Here is an 18,319-nt window from a genome sequence, read left to right as displayed (position 1 = left end):
ACAATGAAAAATAACTAAGTTAGGGATAAAGGACATAATGTGTAGAGGTTTGCAAACATCGAGTACGTTTTTTGCACTTTTTTAAAGATAAAGGACATACTTTGTAATCTAATGTCAACATAAAGGACGATTTTTGTAATTTACTCTTTTAGGTTTTTTTTTCCGGTGTTTAGTTTTTTTTTTCTTTTTTGTTATTTTAGTGTGTAATTTAGGTTTTATTTAAATGAATTTTATAATTTATAATTTTAGTGTTTTATTGTTAATTTATAATTTAAAAAAAATAAAAAAAAAGTTATGAGTGATGGAATTCCATCAAGTGATGACCACTTTCACCAAAAAAAGTTTATGAGTGATGGAATAATGGTTGATGAAATAGCGGAACTTGATTGGATATTGTGACCGATGAAATTTGTACATGTGATGACCACCCCTACCCCTAAGGCTATGCAGTATGGGGGACGTCCCCATACCGTCGTGGATCGTCGCCGGCCGCTACACCATCCCCCCCCCCCCCCCGGTCCCCGTCCTCTCCGGCACCAACTAGACGTTTGCGACGCGCACAAAATGACAAAAAAAAAGTGGGGACTGTTTGAAGATGACCGTTTAAAAAAAATCAAATTCAGAATTTTTATTTGTTACAGACTGAGATATGAAAGGTAGGTGAAGTGAGAGACTAGTGTGTGAGAGATAGAATCATCCAGAACCCTAGCTTCTTCTCTTTTATACCACAAACCAACAAATGTTACCGATTGCCCCCTGAACTTATAACCTGCACACTTTATACACTCATAAGCTCAGTTGCAAACATAAGAGCCCAGTTGCAAATATAACATATAACCGGCCCAATAAATAAAATGATGTATGAATTAGATAAAAAGTAGAAGATTAAAAAAAATAAAAAACATTAAAGTGGTGGTGTAGGATCATCTAGGACCATCCTCCATACCCTCTAGTTTTGTGGGATGGATCATCTTGGGAGGACTATGTGACATGACACTTACGTGGCGGATCATCCTCCTTGAAAGACCATAACCATACCCTCTAGCCTAATGAGAATCTATTTGAGGCCCACCAGATCAGCGTGCATTATCTCATCAACAACGTGCGTAGTAACAAACATCAACAGATTCCTTTTATCTCTTATTTGTCTTCTTCAGTTTCACCAATCATACTCTCTCTCTCTCTCTCTCTCTCTCTACAGTATAGTCTTCTACAACTCCCCAACCCTTGGAATCAAGATATGAATCAGTTCGACATAATCATCATCGGTGCAGGCGTCATGGGCAGCTCAGCTGCATATCAAGCAGCTAAATCCGGTCACAAAACCTTACTTCTCGAGCAGTTTGACTTCCTACACTACCGCGGATCATCTCATGGCGAATCTCGAACAATTCGAGCAACTTACCCCGAACCATACTATACTCAAATGGTGATTGAATCTGAGAAGCTGTGGAAAGAGACTGAGTTGGAAATCGGTTACAAAGTTTACTTCAAGACGCAACAGTTGGATTTAGGTCCTAAGGAGAGTAGTTCTCTGGTTGCGGTTATTGATAACTGCGAAAAACAGTTGAATAGGTACCGGATTCTGGATCGTGAACAAGCGAACGAGTGTTTCTCGGTTGAGATTCCGGATGATTGGATCGCGGTTGTGACGGAGCTTGGAGGTGTGTTGAAACCTACTAAGGCAGTTGCTATGTTTCAAACGCTAGCGATTAAGCATGGAGCAGTGCTTAAGGATAAGATGGAAATTGTTGATGTTGAGACAGATGAAGACAGAGGTATACCCAAAACTTGAAGCAGTTTGGATGAGTATACCCGATACCCGACGGGTATTAGGTCGGGTATGGGTATGGGTATGGGTATGGAAAAAATATTTTGCGGGTATGGGACGGGTATGGTATTAGATGATACCCGACCGAATCACCCGAAACTATACACTCATTTACCCGAAATATATACCGAAAAACTTTTAAGTATTCATATATGTTAGTAAACTTTCATTCTTGTAGCTTTATTATTTAAAAAAAAAAATTCCATTTAAAATATATATATTTTGATGATGACATTATTAAATATTTATATGCAATGAAATATAAAAGTATTTTTTAAGATTAATATTATAGTATATATATACACACGTTTTTAAATATATCAAATATGGTGATGGTGATTGTGATGGTGATATATATGTTATTTATCATAATTTATGTATTATATAGATTTTTAAAACATAAAATTACAAAGGAAAGTAAATATATATATATATATATACACACACATGAAAATCCCAACGGGTATACCCGATACCTGCGGGTATGTCCGATATCCAACGGGTAATAGGCCGGGTATGAGACAAAATTTTACAACCAGGTATGGGTATGGTATGGAACTAACCATACACAACCCATTGCCATCCCTAAAAAGGCTAGCCGGGGCAAAAAAGAATTACAAGACAAGACATTGTTATTGAAAACTGAAATAATTGAATTTATTTGAGAATACGAAGTTTCCAAATGGAAATTACAACAAGACAGAAGGTAATCGGGCAACAAGTTGCGCCGCTTTGAAAATACAAAGTTTCCGATGGGTAGTGGGTCGGGTATTGTACAAGATTTTACAACCGAGTATGGGATTAGCAATACCCGATCCATACTCGGCCCATTATCATCCCTAAAAAGGCTATCCAGGGCACAAAAAAGAATTACATGACATGACATTGTTATTGAAATTGGAATAACTGAATTTATTTGAAATATTAAGTTTCCAAATGGAAATTACATCGAGATAGAAGGTAATCGGGCAACAAGCTGCGCCGCTACCCTTTTATGAATAACAAAACTAATAACAAGTTTAAACAAATAACCACACTGAATCGTGAATTCAGTTTTTGTCATTTCGGTTTGGTTATCGGTTCCACAAATCTTGCTTATAGGATAACCGGGCCGAACAATCAAATAAACTGAATAATAACAGGTTTAAACAAATAACCAAACCGTATAACCCAAAGAAATTGCTCAACTTCGGCTCGGTTAAGACACATACATGTGTAATTCAGTTTTGTTTAATTTTCGGTTAGGTCAAAAATGATTCAAAACCGAATAAACCAATATCCGAACCAATGAACACCGTCATTAGTTGGTTAGCATTGTCTGCTTTTCATTGGCATCTAATTTTCAGTTATTCAATACACAGAAATATTAATCACCAATTAGTCTTGTTCTCTCTTTTGAATTCTTTTAAGGTGGAGTTTTAGTGAGTAGCAGATTGGGGGAGAAGTTTAGGGGGAAGAAATGTGTGATCACAGCAGGAGCATGGGTGAGTAAACTGGTTCAAAAGGTTAGCAACGGGCGCGTGATTTTGCCGATACAACCAATAGAAACAACTGTGTTTTACTGGAAAATTAAACAAGGTAAGGAGATTGATTTCACCATAGGAGCAGGCTTTCCATCATTTGCAAGCTGTGGCGAGCCTTATATCTATGGAACACCGGCATTGGAGTTCCCCGATCTGATCAAAATTGCGATTCATGGTGGCCGAGGATGTGATCCAGATAAGAGGACATGGGGGGCTGCAGTTGGAGGTGCAGAAGGGACAGCGAAGCTTGTTGGATATCTAAAAGAATGGATCAAATCAAGATTTGGTGACCGAATCAATTGGGAAGATGGGCCGGTTATGACTCAGTCTTGCTTGTATTCGATAACACCGGATGAGGATTACATAATTGATTTCTTGGGTGGTGAGTTTAACGAAGATGTGGTTGTTGCTGGTGGATTTTCCGGTCATGGGTTTAAGATGGCTCCGGTCGTTGGGCAGATATTGGTGGATTTGGCTATCGGTGGGACCACGGCTGCAGCGCAACGAGCTGAGGAGATCAAACATTTTAAAGTTGGAAGATTTGAAGGAAACCCAGGAGGCAATGTTAAACATTTTGGAGACCAAGTTCGCCTTAGGTAGGCAAGATTGTATTTACATGAAAATTAAATTATCTAAAAAAATAATTTATATAGTTTATTGATTTGTTGAACTTTCATTTGGTTGTAATATTTGTATCATGGTTGTTCCTTTGTAAACAAAGGTTTAGCCTTGTAGTTTGATTGCTAAACTTTAGATTCCAGGAATTTATGATTGTTTGTTCAAGGCCATAAAAGTAGTCCAATATTTTCATTCTTTCATCGATGAAAATACATCCTGGACGTAAGTAAGTTCTGGTAACAGAAGGTTACTAGGTATATTCAGAACAGTCAAGTTTTTGGTCAATGGGTCAACAAAATCCATATTGGTCCAAACCGATTTAGGCATGAGATGAGTCAAAACTTTGCATGGATAAATGACCCTAATATTTACACATATGCAGTCCAGGCCGAACCAGTTTCAGTGGTTTTGAGCAGTTACGCTTCCAGTCTTCAACGTGTAGCATCAAAGTAACTGTAAAGAAGCAACAAGTATACTTCAGTTTTGAACCAGTAAACATAACCAGAATATACAGCCAATATCAGGTTTAAATTAAGCAACACTACAAACAAATGACACCTGACTAAAATACATTAACCAGTTTGGCTAAAAACATGAATATAACGTTACAGAAACAAAATGTTGCAGACATATGCACCGGAAGAGTGTCAGTAGCTTTGACTGTATCCTGATGATGTGTGTTCACTTGATTAAATAAAGCATTTACACGGGAATTATGCATCTTGGTTTCTTCTAGAAGATTGTACAACGGTATTTTGTAATAGGTTTCTGTGCAACGTTTGATGCAATAGGTTTCTTCTAGAAGATTATACAACGGTATTTTGTAACAAGCCGGTAGAATGGTCTCTTAGTAAGATCAAAGAAAATTTATACGATGGTCCTCTCATGTGTGTCACCTTGGTCTCCAAAAGTTAGGCGCTGCAACATAAAAGATAAGTTAAATAAAAGAAAAAAAGTGCAAATCTGCTTTTAAAACGCGTATAAAGCAAACAAGTTTAAACAAGCCATCCCAAACACCCCTTAAACATTAAAAAATGGATTAATACAAGAACACGGGCAAACCTCTAGTAGCCGACATATGAACAGATGCTTCGGGGTATGGTCTATGAGGTGCCATATCTCTATGAGTTGGAGGTCTTACTGGATAATGCCAGTTGTTACTGGATATTGGAGGTTCACAATGCGGGCCTGCATACGTATTGGGAGGATACCGTCCTCTGGGACCATCAGGATGACATGGACCTGTTAACAGCACCAAACATTCAGAAATACGAATACTCGTTACAAAATAACGTATCTGAGAATTCAAAAGTTATCACTAAGGCCAGTTTAGAATCAAAACAACTTATGAGTGGACCCAACTATCAATTTAATTTCCTTCTATATGCCAATAATGGCTGAGAAAAACTTGCTCAAAATTGTGTAAAATGACAAAATCCCCCTATGTTTAAACGTTTCGTCGCTTCTAATGACAAAAAATACCTTAAAACTACAAAACGTTTTTACCGATTCATAAAGGTTGTTTCGGTTGCTTTTTGTCATTTTTAAAAATCGAGGTTTGACTGAAGCTTCAAACGAAGTCAGTCATTTTACAACTTTCAAGCAATATTTTATCGGGTAATCGATTTAACAAACTGAAATTTGGGTTTTGTTTATGCTGATTCTTGCATATAAACCTTGCTAAAAATTATAAAATGGACATAAACGCCCCTGGTTTTTTATGTTTTTGCTACTCCCAGAGTTTGAATCTGCTCAAATATGCTTTAAAAATCTATCTAAATTTGATTAGTAAAATTCAAAGGGAATTTTGTCATTTTACAACTCTAGATGTGACACAAGCTTTAAATCTAAGAGCATTTTGCCATTGAAAAAAATCAATATATTTTTTAAACCAGAATTGGCTTAAACCAAAAAAAAGGTTTAGGTGGCCTTAATGAAAACTTTCCAAAATTTGGGCGGCAAATGTATGCATTACTCCAAAAATCAGTAACTGAATTACATAAAATCAAGATCTTTACCAGAGAACGGAGGGGGTGGAAAGCGCCAGCTGTCATCCTGCGGGGGTACATGCATTCGGTCATGATCACTATGAAAGTTACCAGTATCTGTACCGTTGACAAAATGGAATCTGCCAGGATATGATGGAGGTGGAATTTCCCTACACGATTGATCTGATTGAAAATACGAGAACTGAGATGAAGGGGCCGGGTGTGGCGGCCTTAGGTGCACGTTACTGGCGGCTTGAACAGGTGGACAAGAGACACCAAAAGAGCAGGAATTTGACGATTCTGGTACTTCAGAAGGATGGTGATGAACTGATAAAGCAGCAGTCGATTGCGGTGAATCATCATTACCATTCTGCATTGTCAAATGTTAATTAGATGTCAGATACACAATCAGCTAGCCACTTGGTTTACAAAAGCGGGAAGCGCACAAAAGCGATGAGGCCTAAAACCGATTTTTAAAAAGCGAAGCGCAAAAGCGGTGAGCTTTTCGTACGCGAAGCGCAAAGTGATTATATAATTTATTTTATATATCCCATAAGTGTTTAGCATCCAATACCTATGATTTAGCTATAATTAAGCTTTATATATGTTTTAAAATGAAAAAAACATAAATGTACAGCATAAAAAGCCTGTTGTACAACACTCAGAAGCATAGAAACACCCCATGTACAAAAAGCGCGCGCCTCAGCTGCGCCTTATGTCGATTTCCCCCTAAAAAGCGCGCCTCAGCCGCGCTTCTTGTACACCTTGCACTTTATGTCACACAAGGCGATCTACTTTGCGCCTAGGTGCGCTTCACGCTTAACCGCGCTTAAGGCGCGCTTTTTTAAACCAAGGCTAGCCAAGAAGTAAAGTTGGCAAAATGAGTGGATTGAACCAAAGAATACAAGTTTTGATGCATTAAGAGATAAAAACACATCATGTTTTCTTTTGACTAAACGACATAACTGATGGCCGAAGAGCTTGTCAAGACAGTTGATTTTGGGTACCGGTCATAATGAATCGAGTTGGGTTTACCCAAAACACGTTCTGTCCAAATCTGTTTACTTTATTGTAAATATTTAGCGTCGAACATACTTTCCAAAACTAAGTAGTAACTCAAAAACAACTTTTTGAATACAAAATTTAGAAGGTTTTATACCTTACAAGTTATAAATAGTTAAACACCATCTGGGTGAGTTTTCACCCGTTGAACCCATTTCATTTTAATCGCATTGTATTTACTCGTTTGACCAGTTAGCTAAAAACCATATCAGAAGTCACCCCATCCACAAAGAAAAGGGTCAAAATCGTCACCTCTAGTTCAAAACAATATTGAAAAATAAATAACATAACCCACCTCGCTAGATAATGAAAGAGGTGCAGGAAGGGTGGCTGAAGAAGGTGTTGGAAGAGTGTCTGGAGGTGGTGTAGTAATTGAAACTGGCGGTGGAGGCGGCGGAGGAAGGGCAACATGAGGTGGTGGAGGTGGAGGAAGGGTGGCGGGAGGAGGTGGTGGTGGAAAAGAAGCATGATGAGGTGGAGGAGAATTCGGCAGAGGCGGAGAAGAAGGGGGCAAATCTATCGGTAATGGAGGCAACTGTTGTTGGAGTTGATGCTGGGATGCCTCTGCAGCTTTTGCCACATCAGCAGTAACTGTAACATCACCTTCACAAGTAGGGGCAACATCTTCCATTTCAAGTTCACCGTCAACATCCTCCAATACATGCGTATGCTTCTCTGATGAAGGTGTAGGAACCTTATCACCGTCACAAATCTCAGGATCTCTTTCAGGAGTTACAGCCTCAAAACCCTCTGCGTCAGAATCACTTTCTTCTTTTTCATCTTTCAGCATTGTTGGCATACAGAAACCAGATAACTGTATACTTGAATTGCTAAATGCCAATAAAACAAAACAAAAAAAAAAAAAAAGATTATGAATTGATTTATCATTTATCTAGCTACTTAGCAAATACAAACAAAATAAAATAATTGTGTACCTTCCATATTCATCAACTAGCATGCCCTCAACTTCCCTAATTGGATCATCAAAGGCCCGTTCATTCCTAAAGGGCCGACGAGAATTACTGATTCGAGAAGACAAATTGTTGAGGGAGTCGAGCTCACGAATATGGTGACGGATCATTGGTTCTGGAAGGATCTTTCTTTCTTGCCACACCTTCAAAACCTACCCAACAATACAAATATAAGATTAGAAAGTTCCGCAGTACCTGTTGAAATGAGTCGCCTTTATTGATGGATTCGAGTAATTGGTTGATGTGGATCTTGGTTGAGACTAGTCATTTTTCGTGCGGTTGAAACGGACTAGGCGGAAAAAAGGTATTTATTAATTATGATTAAGAAAAAAATAATATTACAATAAAAATCCAAATATTTAAATGGAATGATATATGAAGCTGTATGGATTAATAAAAACTAGTATTTTGACCCACCGCGGGTTGCGGCAGCGTGGAAAGTTAAAGTAACTCCAATATATACCGTCAAATATTTGATCTGACTTGTTTCCGAACAAAATTTACGTCAAAACGTTGACCAACTGAAAACGCACTGAAAAATAAGCACGAAAACGTATTATATTTAACCTGACTCATTACCAAGAAAAAATTATGTCGAAATTAGTAAGAAAATAGTAATGTACTTAAAGGTAAGCACGTAAGAAAATAGTGTTTTTAAGTTAAGAAACTTGTTATATTTAACCCGACTCGTTTCCGAACAAAATTCATGTAACTCGAAGTTATACCGCCTAGTGAAAACGTGTTATATTTAACCCGACTCGTTTCCGAACAAAATTCATGTCAAAATGTAGGCTAACCGGAAATGTATTATATTTGATCCACGTACATAATGATAGGCACGAAAACATACTATATTTGACCAAGTAAAACTCGAGATGACATTTTACAAAGTTTTTAAAAAGTTGAGGGGGTGTAAATGCCAATACTGAAAGTAGGGCTGCAAACGAACCAAACGTTCGGCGAACAGTTCGTCGCGGGAAGTTCGTTTGTGTTCGTTCATTTATTAGACAAACGAACACGAACAAGAAAATTCGTTCGTTTAGTTAAATGAACAAACATGAACAGAGGTCGTGTTCGTTTGTGTTCGATAGTTCATTAGTGTTTTTAGTTTTTATACTTATTTAAGTACTTCAAAATTTCGACAAATTAAATATCTAATAAGTGTCGGTGTATTATATATTCTCTTCATGAACGATTGTTTGTGTTCATTTGTTTCCATTTGTGTTTAAGAACATTAGTTTGTGCTCATTTGTGTTCGTCAAGGTTCGTTTTTGTTCGTTGCCTAAAATTAACAAACAAACACAAACGAATTTGATAAGTGTTCATGAACGGCTCGCGAACAAATATATTTCTTAACAAACTAACACGAACATAAAATCTCGTTCGATAAGTGTTCGTGAACGGTTCGCGAACACATATATTTCTTAACAAACGAACACGAACAAGGTCGTTCGGTTCGTTTGCAGCCCTAACTGAAAGTTAAGGAATTGAGGTATACAAAAACTAAAAAAAAAAAAAGAAGAAAACTTCAAGACAAAAAAAATAATAAATAAATAAACCTTGACATTGGTTATAGTAGAAAAGATTCCCTCAATTGTTATAAATATAATATAAGCAAGTTCAATAAGCTGCCTAATCATATGATGACGAGGATGACAACTATGATAATAATAATAATAATAACAATAACAACATGAATAGTAAAGTACGATATCTAAGAAAGAACAGGCTTGCCTTTAAGCACTGCCTACGGTTTTCAAGAGCACTGCTCCCTGGAGGAGCAGCAGCCAACAATAACCGTGGTAGCACTGCTTGAATAGCTGAAGGATACAAACCGCCCGCATCACCTGAAACACAAATTATCATATCACTTTTAGAAGATAGTGTGGGAAATATAACAATATAAAGACAGGATATATGCATAAGCCATAAAGTAGAAACAGCTTCACACTTTTCATCAATATTACCAACAAACTTTGAATTAGGCGCAAAACATAAACCATCTTACATTTCATTATTCATTTTTGCAACCAAATTTGCACTTTATTACCGATTGCAGGACCAAATAACGTGGTCAGCTGCTAGCAACTAAACTTTATGTTGACTTTTTCAAAACTGTTGGCAATGGCATGCCATCTTATTCGTCAACATATGTCATATGTGGTCTCTAACAAGACATTTAGTAATTACTTTTAAACCTACAATATTAGCTAATATATCATTTTTATGAACTTCAGTTATAAAACTTTATTTATTTTTCTAGTAAGTTTTTTTTTCATATGTGGCATGGCATCAATCAGTACAGCATCAGCAATTTACAGGTAAAATTAGCTGAATGAGATTGACTGCTAAAATAGTAACAAATAGTGTCAACGTTTGTTTTCATGTTGTGTAATTTGCCCATAATAAAGACAACGATTGTTACATGAGTACTGAAACCAACAGATGTAACTAATTACCTCTAAGCCCTCGTGAACATTGTGCAATAGAATCAACAAGAAAGAACAAGTCCACCCGTTTATGTAAACTTGATTCAGCTTCCAAACAGCGAGCAATAGTCTCCACCACCTAGATTTAAAACAATTGCATTTAAATTACCAAAAACAATATTACTACAGTAGCCCAATCAATGCATGTAAATTACACAAAAGTATGGATATAATACCTTGACAGCAATGCCAAATTTAGCACAGTCAATGGCGATACGAGTAGCCCGATCAATGCTTTTTTTGGTCCGAGTTAGCGCCCCAAGACTTGCCTCAAAGGAAGTTAAAGAAGCGTTTGCTTCTGAGATAGTGCTCCATTTGTCGCCAGTGTGTGTTGTTTTTTCATGCACATTGGGACTAGAACAGCCACTGTTTTCAAGTAAATTACTATTACATGATGTGGATATGGTGTAGCAAATTGAAGTATTATTGGGCGGTGAGGCTCGTGACACATCAGCTGAGCCTAACAGCTCAGTCAGACTGGAGGGTGTCCGAGTACCTGACACACTTTTATGGCTCATTTCATCTTCAGAGATATGAGTTGAATGGAACAGTTCAGAATCTGGGTCAACGGTCAACTCTTTCACGCTAGCAAGAGATGGAGAGTCGTCTGCTTCCATTATTGACTTTTTGGTTCCTTCAGCATCTTCAACTCTAAAACAAATTCCAACGATGAAGTTAATAAAGACTAGATGCAACCAGAACAACAAATATGAGAAGTAACAAAAAAAGAACTAGCTGACCACTAGGGCTGCAAACGAACCGAACAAACACCGTTCGTTATGTGTTCGTTAAGAACTAGTTGACCACTAGGGTTGCAAAAAATTAAAACCCCAATGAACTATCGAACGCAAAAGAACACGTTACCGAACATTCACGAACGAATGCGACCTTTGTTCATGTTCGTTCATTTAACTACTGACCACTATACAACATCTAAACCCATTTGTATGAAAACGAGTCTAATTCAGACTGTATATTATCAGTAGCGGGTCAAACAAGTAAAACAAAAAAATATATATATATAATTACTAGGAAGAAAAAGTTCAAACTTGTCTAACGGGTCAAAATCGCCCAAAAAGTATACAAATGCTTACAGTGTCCTAAATCGTTTACTTCAAAGAACCTATAAAGTTACTTTGGTGATATAGTTTTAGAATCATACTTGATACATGTATTATTTAGAAAATTCAGAATATGTTGGCGGGTCAGTCCAATCTGTCAGACCTGTTTTGACCCATTATTTAACCTGCCAATTTTGACCTATTTTAACACCTCTTTTAACACACTTATTAAGCATAAGCAAACAGTATTGCATTAGATGTGTATTAACTACTTACATTGCATTATCAGTGACATCATCTTGAATTGGATGGTCCACAATATTGCAGCTTTTTTGGGGAGAAGATCGCAACAAAGTGACATCATCATGTGAAACAATTCCATTTTCCAAATTACCTGAAACAGGATCTGAACTCCACCCAGACCCAAAAACATCAGATGGATCTTTTTTTAACTCTGGAGAAGACTCTTTCTTCTCAAGATCATCTGATGAAGGTTTTGGGCTTACTGAGCCCGCTACTGTTTCAACCGCTTCAGTAAAAGAATCCAGCATAACATAATCTTTATCATCAGCCACTTCCACTGGCTTTTGTTCTGGGCTACTAGTTCTAGAAGGCTGACTGCATGTGTCAAGCTCGTCAATCGTCTCATTATGTTCAACTGGTGAAGATATATTGCTACTGCTATCGGCGTCTTTACTCTCCAAATTTACGTTAATAATTGTCTTCATGGTAGATGGCCCACCAGGAGAACATTGCTTATCTTCTGTCACGTAAGCAGACATAGCTTCAAGAGCCCGATGTAGTCTTTTGGATGGTGGTAAAGCAGCTTCATCTGTGGTTCGACCCATTCGAACCCGAGCCCGTTTCACTAAAGGCAGGTGCTCATCACCATCTTCCTTCGAATACTTTCCAATAGATTTTTCAATAACAGAATTCTGAATGGATTCGGTCGGATCCGTTTTGTCAACTTTATCAATGAATTCACGTTTTCTACTTGGCTTTCTTTTCTTCTTAGTAATCACCGCTTTATTTTGAAATTCAAGCGTCTGACTCAACTTCATATCACACTCATTGTCCATAACCGTGTTATAATCAGATTGTACACAGTTTCCCTCATTTAAGTTCTTGGTATCAGAATCAACAGTCGCAATTTCAGACCTGTTTTCTTCTGGACTTGCATTTGAACCCGGTCCATCAGATGACCCCGGTGACGTCCTGACCCTTTTTGTCCTCTTTTGTGGCCCGACTCGTGCTAAGCTCAATGAATTACCATTATTCAGTACAGCATCTTCTTTTACCGAACTTCTTGACCTTCGAGCAGAAAGTGCCAGATTATTAGAATATTTCTTTCTGGAGTATGTTGTCGGTAAAGGTGCTTTCTTCACCGCCAAATTACCATTATGCCACTCAGGCGTTATTTTGTCATCATTATTAGGTTCTAAAGAATCTGAGACTTTTGGGCACGAATCAACAGTAGGTGTGACAGCCTCATCCTTTGACGCTGAGCTGGCAACACATTCCTCGGACTTGACCCCATTTGTTGAAGCAATTTGACCGTCTATATTATTGACATTATTAGATTGCTCTTGTTTTTTCAATTCCTCATGACTATCGATAATTTCCCTAACAGCACGAAGAAAATCGGCACCTTTACCATGACGCTTATTCATAAGAGATTCTTTTTTCTCTTCAGTAAAAGCCTCGACATCGGTTGGATTGCAGAATGCTCTGCAAAGAGAGATAATAGTTACTTGCTAATTAGTTAATCAAAATACTAGAAGTAACCACAAAATGATAGAAATACCAAACGAAGGGCAAACAAGACAAACATGTTAAGCAGATTGGGAAACGAGTCAAATAATCGGGCCGAACAAACACAAAACACATTTTTTCCAAATACACAATAGGCCAAAAGACCTGCGCGATTTAACAAGTGTAGTATATGGCTATATGGTACAAACCCTAGAAGTGTATAGTTTCCACTCAATGTGATTAGTTTCCATGATGATCATCTTCAATGGTTAGATGAACAGATTCTGCTAATATGATAAATTAGGGTAAAATAACGACTTTGAATAATCAATTTCATTATATACTTGAAGCACTCACAAAATCGCATCACACCTCAGAAGACGCGCTTTTCAGACCAGAAAACGAGATTACCTAATCACCCATTCCGTTAACCTAATTTGATAAACTTCTAACCCCATCTCACACGACATATATCCTTTTATTACAAGAACGGCTTTTTTTGGACATTTTATCCGTTAGCTTCTATATTTTTAAGCCATTTACCAGTTGATTATCTTGTTATTGGAACTTCAAAACGCAAAAGCAGGCTCAAAACACTATCCTCTATAGCATGTTTTAATACAGCTGATTATTAACTCCGATTATTAGATATCAAGTAATCACTTTCTAAATGCACATCCTAAAAGTAAATGTAACCTTGGACCGTTTATTATTTCACAAGTAATGAAACAATTTAACTATTGTAATCATGTGATCATCGTATGGTGATCGAAATGAACTCACTTGCACAATTAACTGTGTGACTCTGATTGACATAAATAAACTTAAAAGTAAATGTGTGCGCTTTTGAAATCAACATAAATACATATGTCAAACAACTATACAACTTGAACAGGGGAGTATCATCATGCTTGAATAACTACACAGTACACACTAATGTGTAGATTGTAGAGTTCACGTAATAATGGCTAGAGTCCAGTCCAGGATGCAATGCAATTTGTATATATAACAAAAGATAAAGCTCAAACGATCTGTTCGTAAAAGCAAGACATGCATAAAACAAAAAAACACAGATATGTCAAGGTTTTGCTTCAGCACAACTTACTGTGTTCTCAGGTTTGAAGAGATGTGAAAAGAAAAGAGAGATAAAAATACACACACATATATATGTTGTCAAAAGCCCTTCGAGCGCGCACCTAGGCCCTCAGGTAAGGAGCACAGAAAACGCCTTGCTGCCATCCAGGCGCTCTGGCAACCTTCGGAACAGATTTCGATGAGATACCAGCCAAATCCTACAAATTCCAGTCAAATGCAAATTCGGGCAAATTATGCAAATTCAGGCAAATTATGCAAATTCCAAGTAAACTGGTGTGAAACATCCAAAAATTGGCCTGAAACCAGCTCTAAAGAAGCCTAAAACACGTCTAAACCCCAAAAATAATGCTATGTGCCTTGCCTATCTCGGGCCCTCGCTTTTAAGCGCCTTACGCCTAGGCGCCCAAGGCTCACCCTTTGCACTTGCGCCTTATCTTTGACAACTACTATAAATATATATATATCATAGTTGTCAATAGCGAACAGCGGTAAATTGCGACAAGCTCCCTATATGCTACGTAGCGATAGCGAAGAAATAGTGCCCACTATTTCATGTTTAGCGAATAGCGATAAAGTAGTAGAAAATTTAAGTAATATTTTACATGTATATTTAATCAAAAAGAGCTAAAATACACCATCACTAATCATCTAAATACGCTTCTGTTTTCAATTGTGAAACAAAAGAGAAACCCTAACAGGCATCGCTATTTACATTTATCAAAAAATAAAAATTACAGGAACGTCGCTATTTGTCGCTAAACGCCCTATAGTGCCATATGAGCACATCGCTACATAGCGAGCGCTACAGCCGCTATTGACAACTATGATATATATATATTGCTCGTTCTCAAGTTGAAAATAAAATACATCTAATCATCCAACATGAAAACTTTCTAAGATGTTCAAAAAGTAAAGTGCTACCTAGGTTTTCCTTCTCTCAAAGAATGCACATTGACAATTACCTTTGACTTCGAAAGTTGAACTTCAAAGCCTTGAGGCTTGAATAAAGCCGAGGCAATTGTATGATCACTTAAAGATTAGAGAAAAATAAAGCTTTTATATCGCTTATGGTTGCTGGTGAAAAAGCAATGTCAATATTAAATATTAAATATCTACTATTTTGCATTACTGTCACTATCTTCTAGACGCCTAGACCTGGCCGTGTGCGCCTTTGACAACAAGTATACTACATACCACATCTATGGTTCAACTTCCTACCAGAGTACCCGTGTTTCCCCTTGTAATTCCCTCAAGCGTCAAAAAAATTGTAAGCGATTGCCAATTTACCACATTTAGGTTCATTGATGTGGGTTGAAACTGTAAGCCTAAGTGATTGCTTCAAACTTACTACAGTTTTCAACACAGTATAACTGAATAGTTGTGAAACATTATACTGATTATTAAATATGAAGAATTCAATGAAATTATAAGCATCATGTTCATAAGAACTGAATCAGTATAAGATTGTAGATGAAGCAGATAAAGAATTAATGAATAACAAGGATAAATTAATCATGTTTGAGAGGTCGATCAGCTTTCCCACAATTTACTTTCGAGAGGTAAACCAACTCTCCAATGATATCAAAATCAATGATCAAATTATAATTGTTAGTGTTAAATTGCTATATATATATATAAATTTAGCATGATATTAAAATTACCGATATCCCAAAGCGATAACCGATATCTCAAACATCGGTCCTTGACCGATATCTGATATTTTACTGCATTAACTATTTAGACTGCTGCACTTGTAAGCATCAAAACTTATACAAAAACTTTAAATCTCAAAATTTATGACAACATATAAATGTAAGTTAGCTGATCCACTCAAGTCCCTAAGCTACATACACCTTACCTAAAAAGGAATTTAGCATTGATGTCATTCAAGAACTTTTAGTGAGTATAACATTATATCTCTCCAACCAGCCTATTAACTTCAAGGCCTATTCTTCTAAGAACAAAGCATCATAAAAATGTTATCACACTTTATTTTTAATGCCAACTGTCTGACATAGCCTGAGCTAAGAAAAATGGATGCTCTCAACCCATCAAGTAGTATCTGAGTGATGACATTTAGTGACAACTGACAACGATAAAAAGAACTTGCAAGAGATGTTACATGTCTGAGATTAACACCAACAATAGATCTAAAACGACAAAATAAACTCCCAAAAAGTAAACTCACATTTGTTGTGTTCCAAAGAAGAAGACTAGAACTTTCTTCCAGTCCACGGCGTACCCCCACTTTTCTGGCTCACTAACCTGCACTCAAACATACATAATGACAATAAGCACAAATTTCATGAATCATAATCCTAAAGTCCTCCATAGTTCCTTACCAAAATAAAAAACAAGAAATCACGAAACCCCAAGCATATCGATTACATATAAAAAATACTCCCTTTTATACCAATACAACTTTTTGTTGAAAATATAACATCATGAGCCCGGTATTCTCGGAATTTATCAAAATTTATGGTTAAGAGTCTAAAAACAGTTCTTTCATCTTTCACATCTCATTCAATTAACCCTAACTAATGCAGAATCTATTCAACAAGTCAACAACTAATGGATCAGTCAAACAAAGTTAGAACAAGTACAATAAATACCAATTCCAAAGGTCGAATCATTGCCAAGGAAAAAAATAGAGAATAGTTCATCATCAACAACTCATTTAATTAACCCTAACCAAATGCAAATCAACTCTAAAAACATTCACAAAAACAAAAATCAACAACCATACCGTAGCAGGCCAAGCAGGAAATCCTTTCATCTTAGCAAGCACAAGATCCCCAACCTTCCACTTCCGGCAAGCGGCTGCAGCCGCCGCAGCTTTACTGGCACCTTTTCTCCGGCTCGGCGCCATACGAAAACAACTCAATCAATCAAATCACAACCATACATACAGATGATGAAACTTAACATAAACAATAAACGCATAAAGCTATAAGCTAATCATCAACTGTAATTCGAACGCCCTAGGGCTTGCTAAATGACGAAACAGTATATAAATTAACACTGAATTTGTATGTGAAAACCTATTATAATTAAAATTGATAGCAACTGTAGTTGATTTACTAGTTTAGAGCACAATTCAATATGTGTTATGATCCAATGAAACCCTAAAATGGTGAATAAGGGGTTTGTGTGGGTTCTGGTGAGGAGAGGATATGAATTTGGTGTAGATTACGGGGTGAGGCTATTGTGCGCCGGGTGCGTAGGAGTGCGTGTATTAGGTTAACGTGAGCGGTGATGTGGTGTGGATATGGGTGCCAGCATCACGTGGCCTACCGACTCGTGATGATTATGGATAAAGTGCGTGACTGGGTGCAGTCCCGGAAGATTCGTGTGGGCCTAAGGTGATTATGGGCTGGTTGAGATAGGATTTTAGCTTGAGGGCCCATTCGTGTGATTGTGCTTTTTTAATCATCAAACTAACTAGTGGTATCAAATCGGCGCGTTGCGCCGGAAGATTTCGTTCGCTACACGGTAAGAATTTGGTTGGTATCGATTTGTTTTGTTACGGTAACGACACTCGTTATGTAAACTGAAAGATAAAAAATATATAAATAAAGTCGTAATATAACTAAAAGAATATTAAAACCTATATAAATTAGCAAGTTATATGTGCTTTATCACTTGTACTCCATGCTTGTGGAGTGTTTCAAAAAAAACTTTTGATTTTTCTTCTTCATCCTCTATCCCCAATTTAGGGCATGTTTGGGTAAGCTTATTGAAACAACTTATTGACTTATTGGCTTCTTGGAAAAGTCAGGATTTTGTGACTTATTGACTTATTGGCTTTTCCCCCTCACATACACCCTCTTTGCCAAACATTATTTTAGAGCTTATGACTTTTCAAAAAGCCAATAAGTCAATAAGTTGTTTCAAAAAGCTTACCCAAACATGCCCTTACAGTTTACAAC

General features: G+C 37.1%; 2 protein-coding genes across 6 annotated transcripts; one reads left to right on the top strand and one right to left on the bottom strand.

The window, feature by feature from the left end:
• The first annotated feature begins 1,154 nt into the window (after positions 1-1,154).
• On the top strand, positions 1,155-4,122 carry LOC110884149 (probable sarcosine oxidase). Its single transcript, XM_022131829.2, has 2 exons — positions 1,155-1,778; positions 3,242-4,122. Exons 1-2 carry the CDS (start codon positions 1,241-1,243, stop codon positions 3,952-3,954), a joined length of 1,251 nt encoding a protein of 416 aa, XP_021987521.1. The 5' UTR covers positions 1,155-1,240; the 3' UTR covers positions 3,955-4,122.
• Positions 4,123-4,422: 300 nt separating this feature from the next.
• LOC110884148 (protein HUA2-LIKE 2) lies at positions 4,423-17,672 on the bottom strand. Of its 5 annotated transcripts, none has more exons than XM_035978602.1 (12): positions 17,137-17,672; positions 16,579-16,655; positions 11,820-13,271; positions 10,659-11,145; positions 10,453-10,561; positions 9,728-9,840; positions 7,958-8,145; positions 7,318-7,852; positions 6,289-6,330; positions 5,991-6,219; positions 5,035-5,214; positions 4,423-4,890 (listed from the first exon to the last, which is right to left on the bottom strand). In XM_035978602.1, exons 1-12 carry the CDS (start codon positions 17,257-17,259, stop codon positions 4,865-4,867), a joined length of 3,561 nt encoding a protein of 1,186 aa, XP_035834495.1. In that variant the 5' UTR covers positions 17,260-17,672; the 3' UTR covers positions 4,423-4,864. The 5 variants fall into 5 exon arrangements, with proteins under 5 accessions (XP_035834495.1, XP_021987520.1, XP_035834494.1 ...); XM_022131828.2 differs by adding an exon at positions 14,492-14,587 and having other exon boundaries at positions 5,991-6,330; positions 10,659-11,133; positions 17,137-17,153; XM_035978603.1 differs by adding an exon at positions 14,492-14,587 and having other exon boundaries at positions 4,446-4,890; positions 5,991-6,330; positions 17,137-17,154.
• Positions 17,673-18,319: the final 647 nt, after the last annotated feature.

The sequence above is a fragment of the Helianthus annuus genome, chromosome 10 (genome assembly GCF_002127325.2).
Source record: "Helianthus annuus cultivar XRQ/B chromosome 10, HanXRQr2.0-SUNRISE, whole genome shotgun sequence".
Lineage (NCBI taxonomy): Eukaryota > Viridiplantae > Streptophyta > Magnoliopsida > Asterales > Asteraceae > Helianthus > Helianthus annuus.
Note: the sequence above shows the minus strand (reverse complement) of the source record. Positions and strands in the feature narration are given on the sequence as shown.

Excerpts from the sequence above, each read along its gene's own strand:
- LOC110884149 (XM_022131829.2), top strand. The coding sequence starts at position 1,241 with ATGAATCAGTTCGACATAATCATCATCGGTGCAGGCGTCATGGGCAGC. Across the intron at positions 1,779-3,241 it reads TGAGACAGATGAAGACAGAG|GTGGAGTTTTAGTGAGTAGC; the intron begins GTATACCCAAAA and ends AATTCTTTTAAG.
- LOC110884148 (XM_035978601.1), bottom strand. The coding sequence starts at position 17,259 with ATGGCGCCGAGCCGGAGAAAAGGTGCCAGTAAAGCTGCGGCGGCTGCA. Across the intron at positions 6,331-7,317 it reads CTCTTTCATTATCTAGCGAG|AATGGTAATGATGATTCACC; the intron begins GTGGGTTATGTT and ends TTGACAATGCAG. Across the intron at positions 4,891-5,034 it reads TCATATGTCGGCTACTAGAG|CGCCTAACTTTTGGAGACCA; the intron begins GTTTGCCCGTGT and ends TTTATGTTGCAG.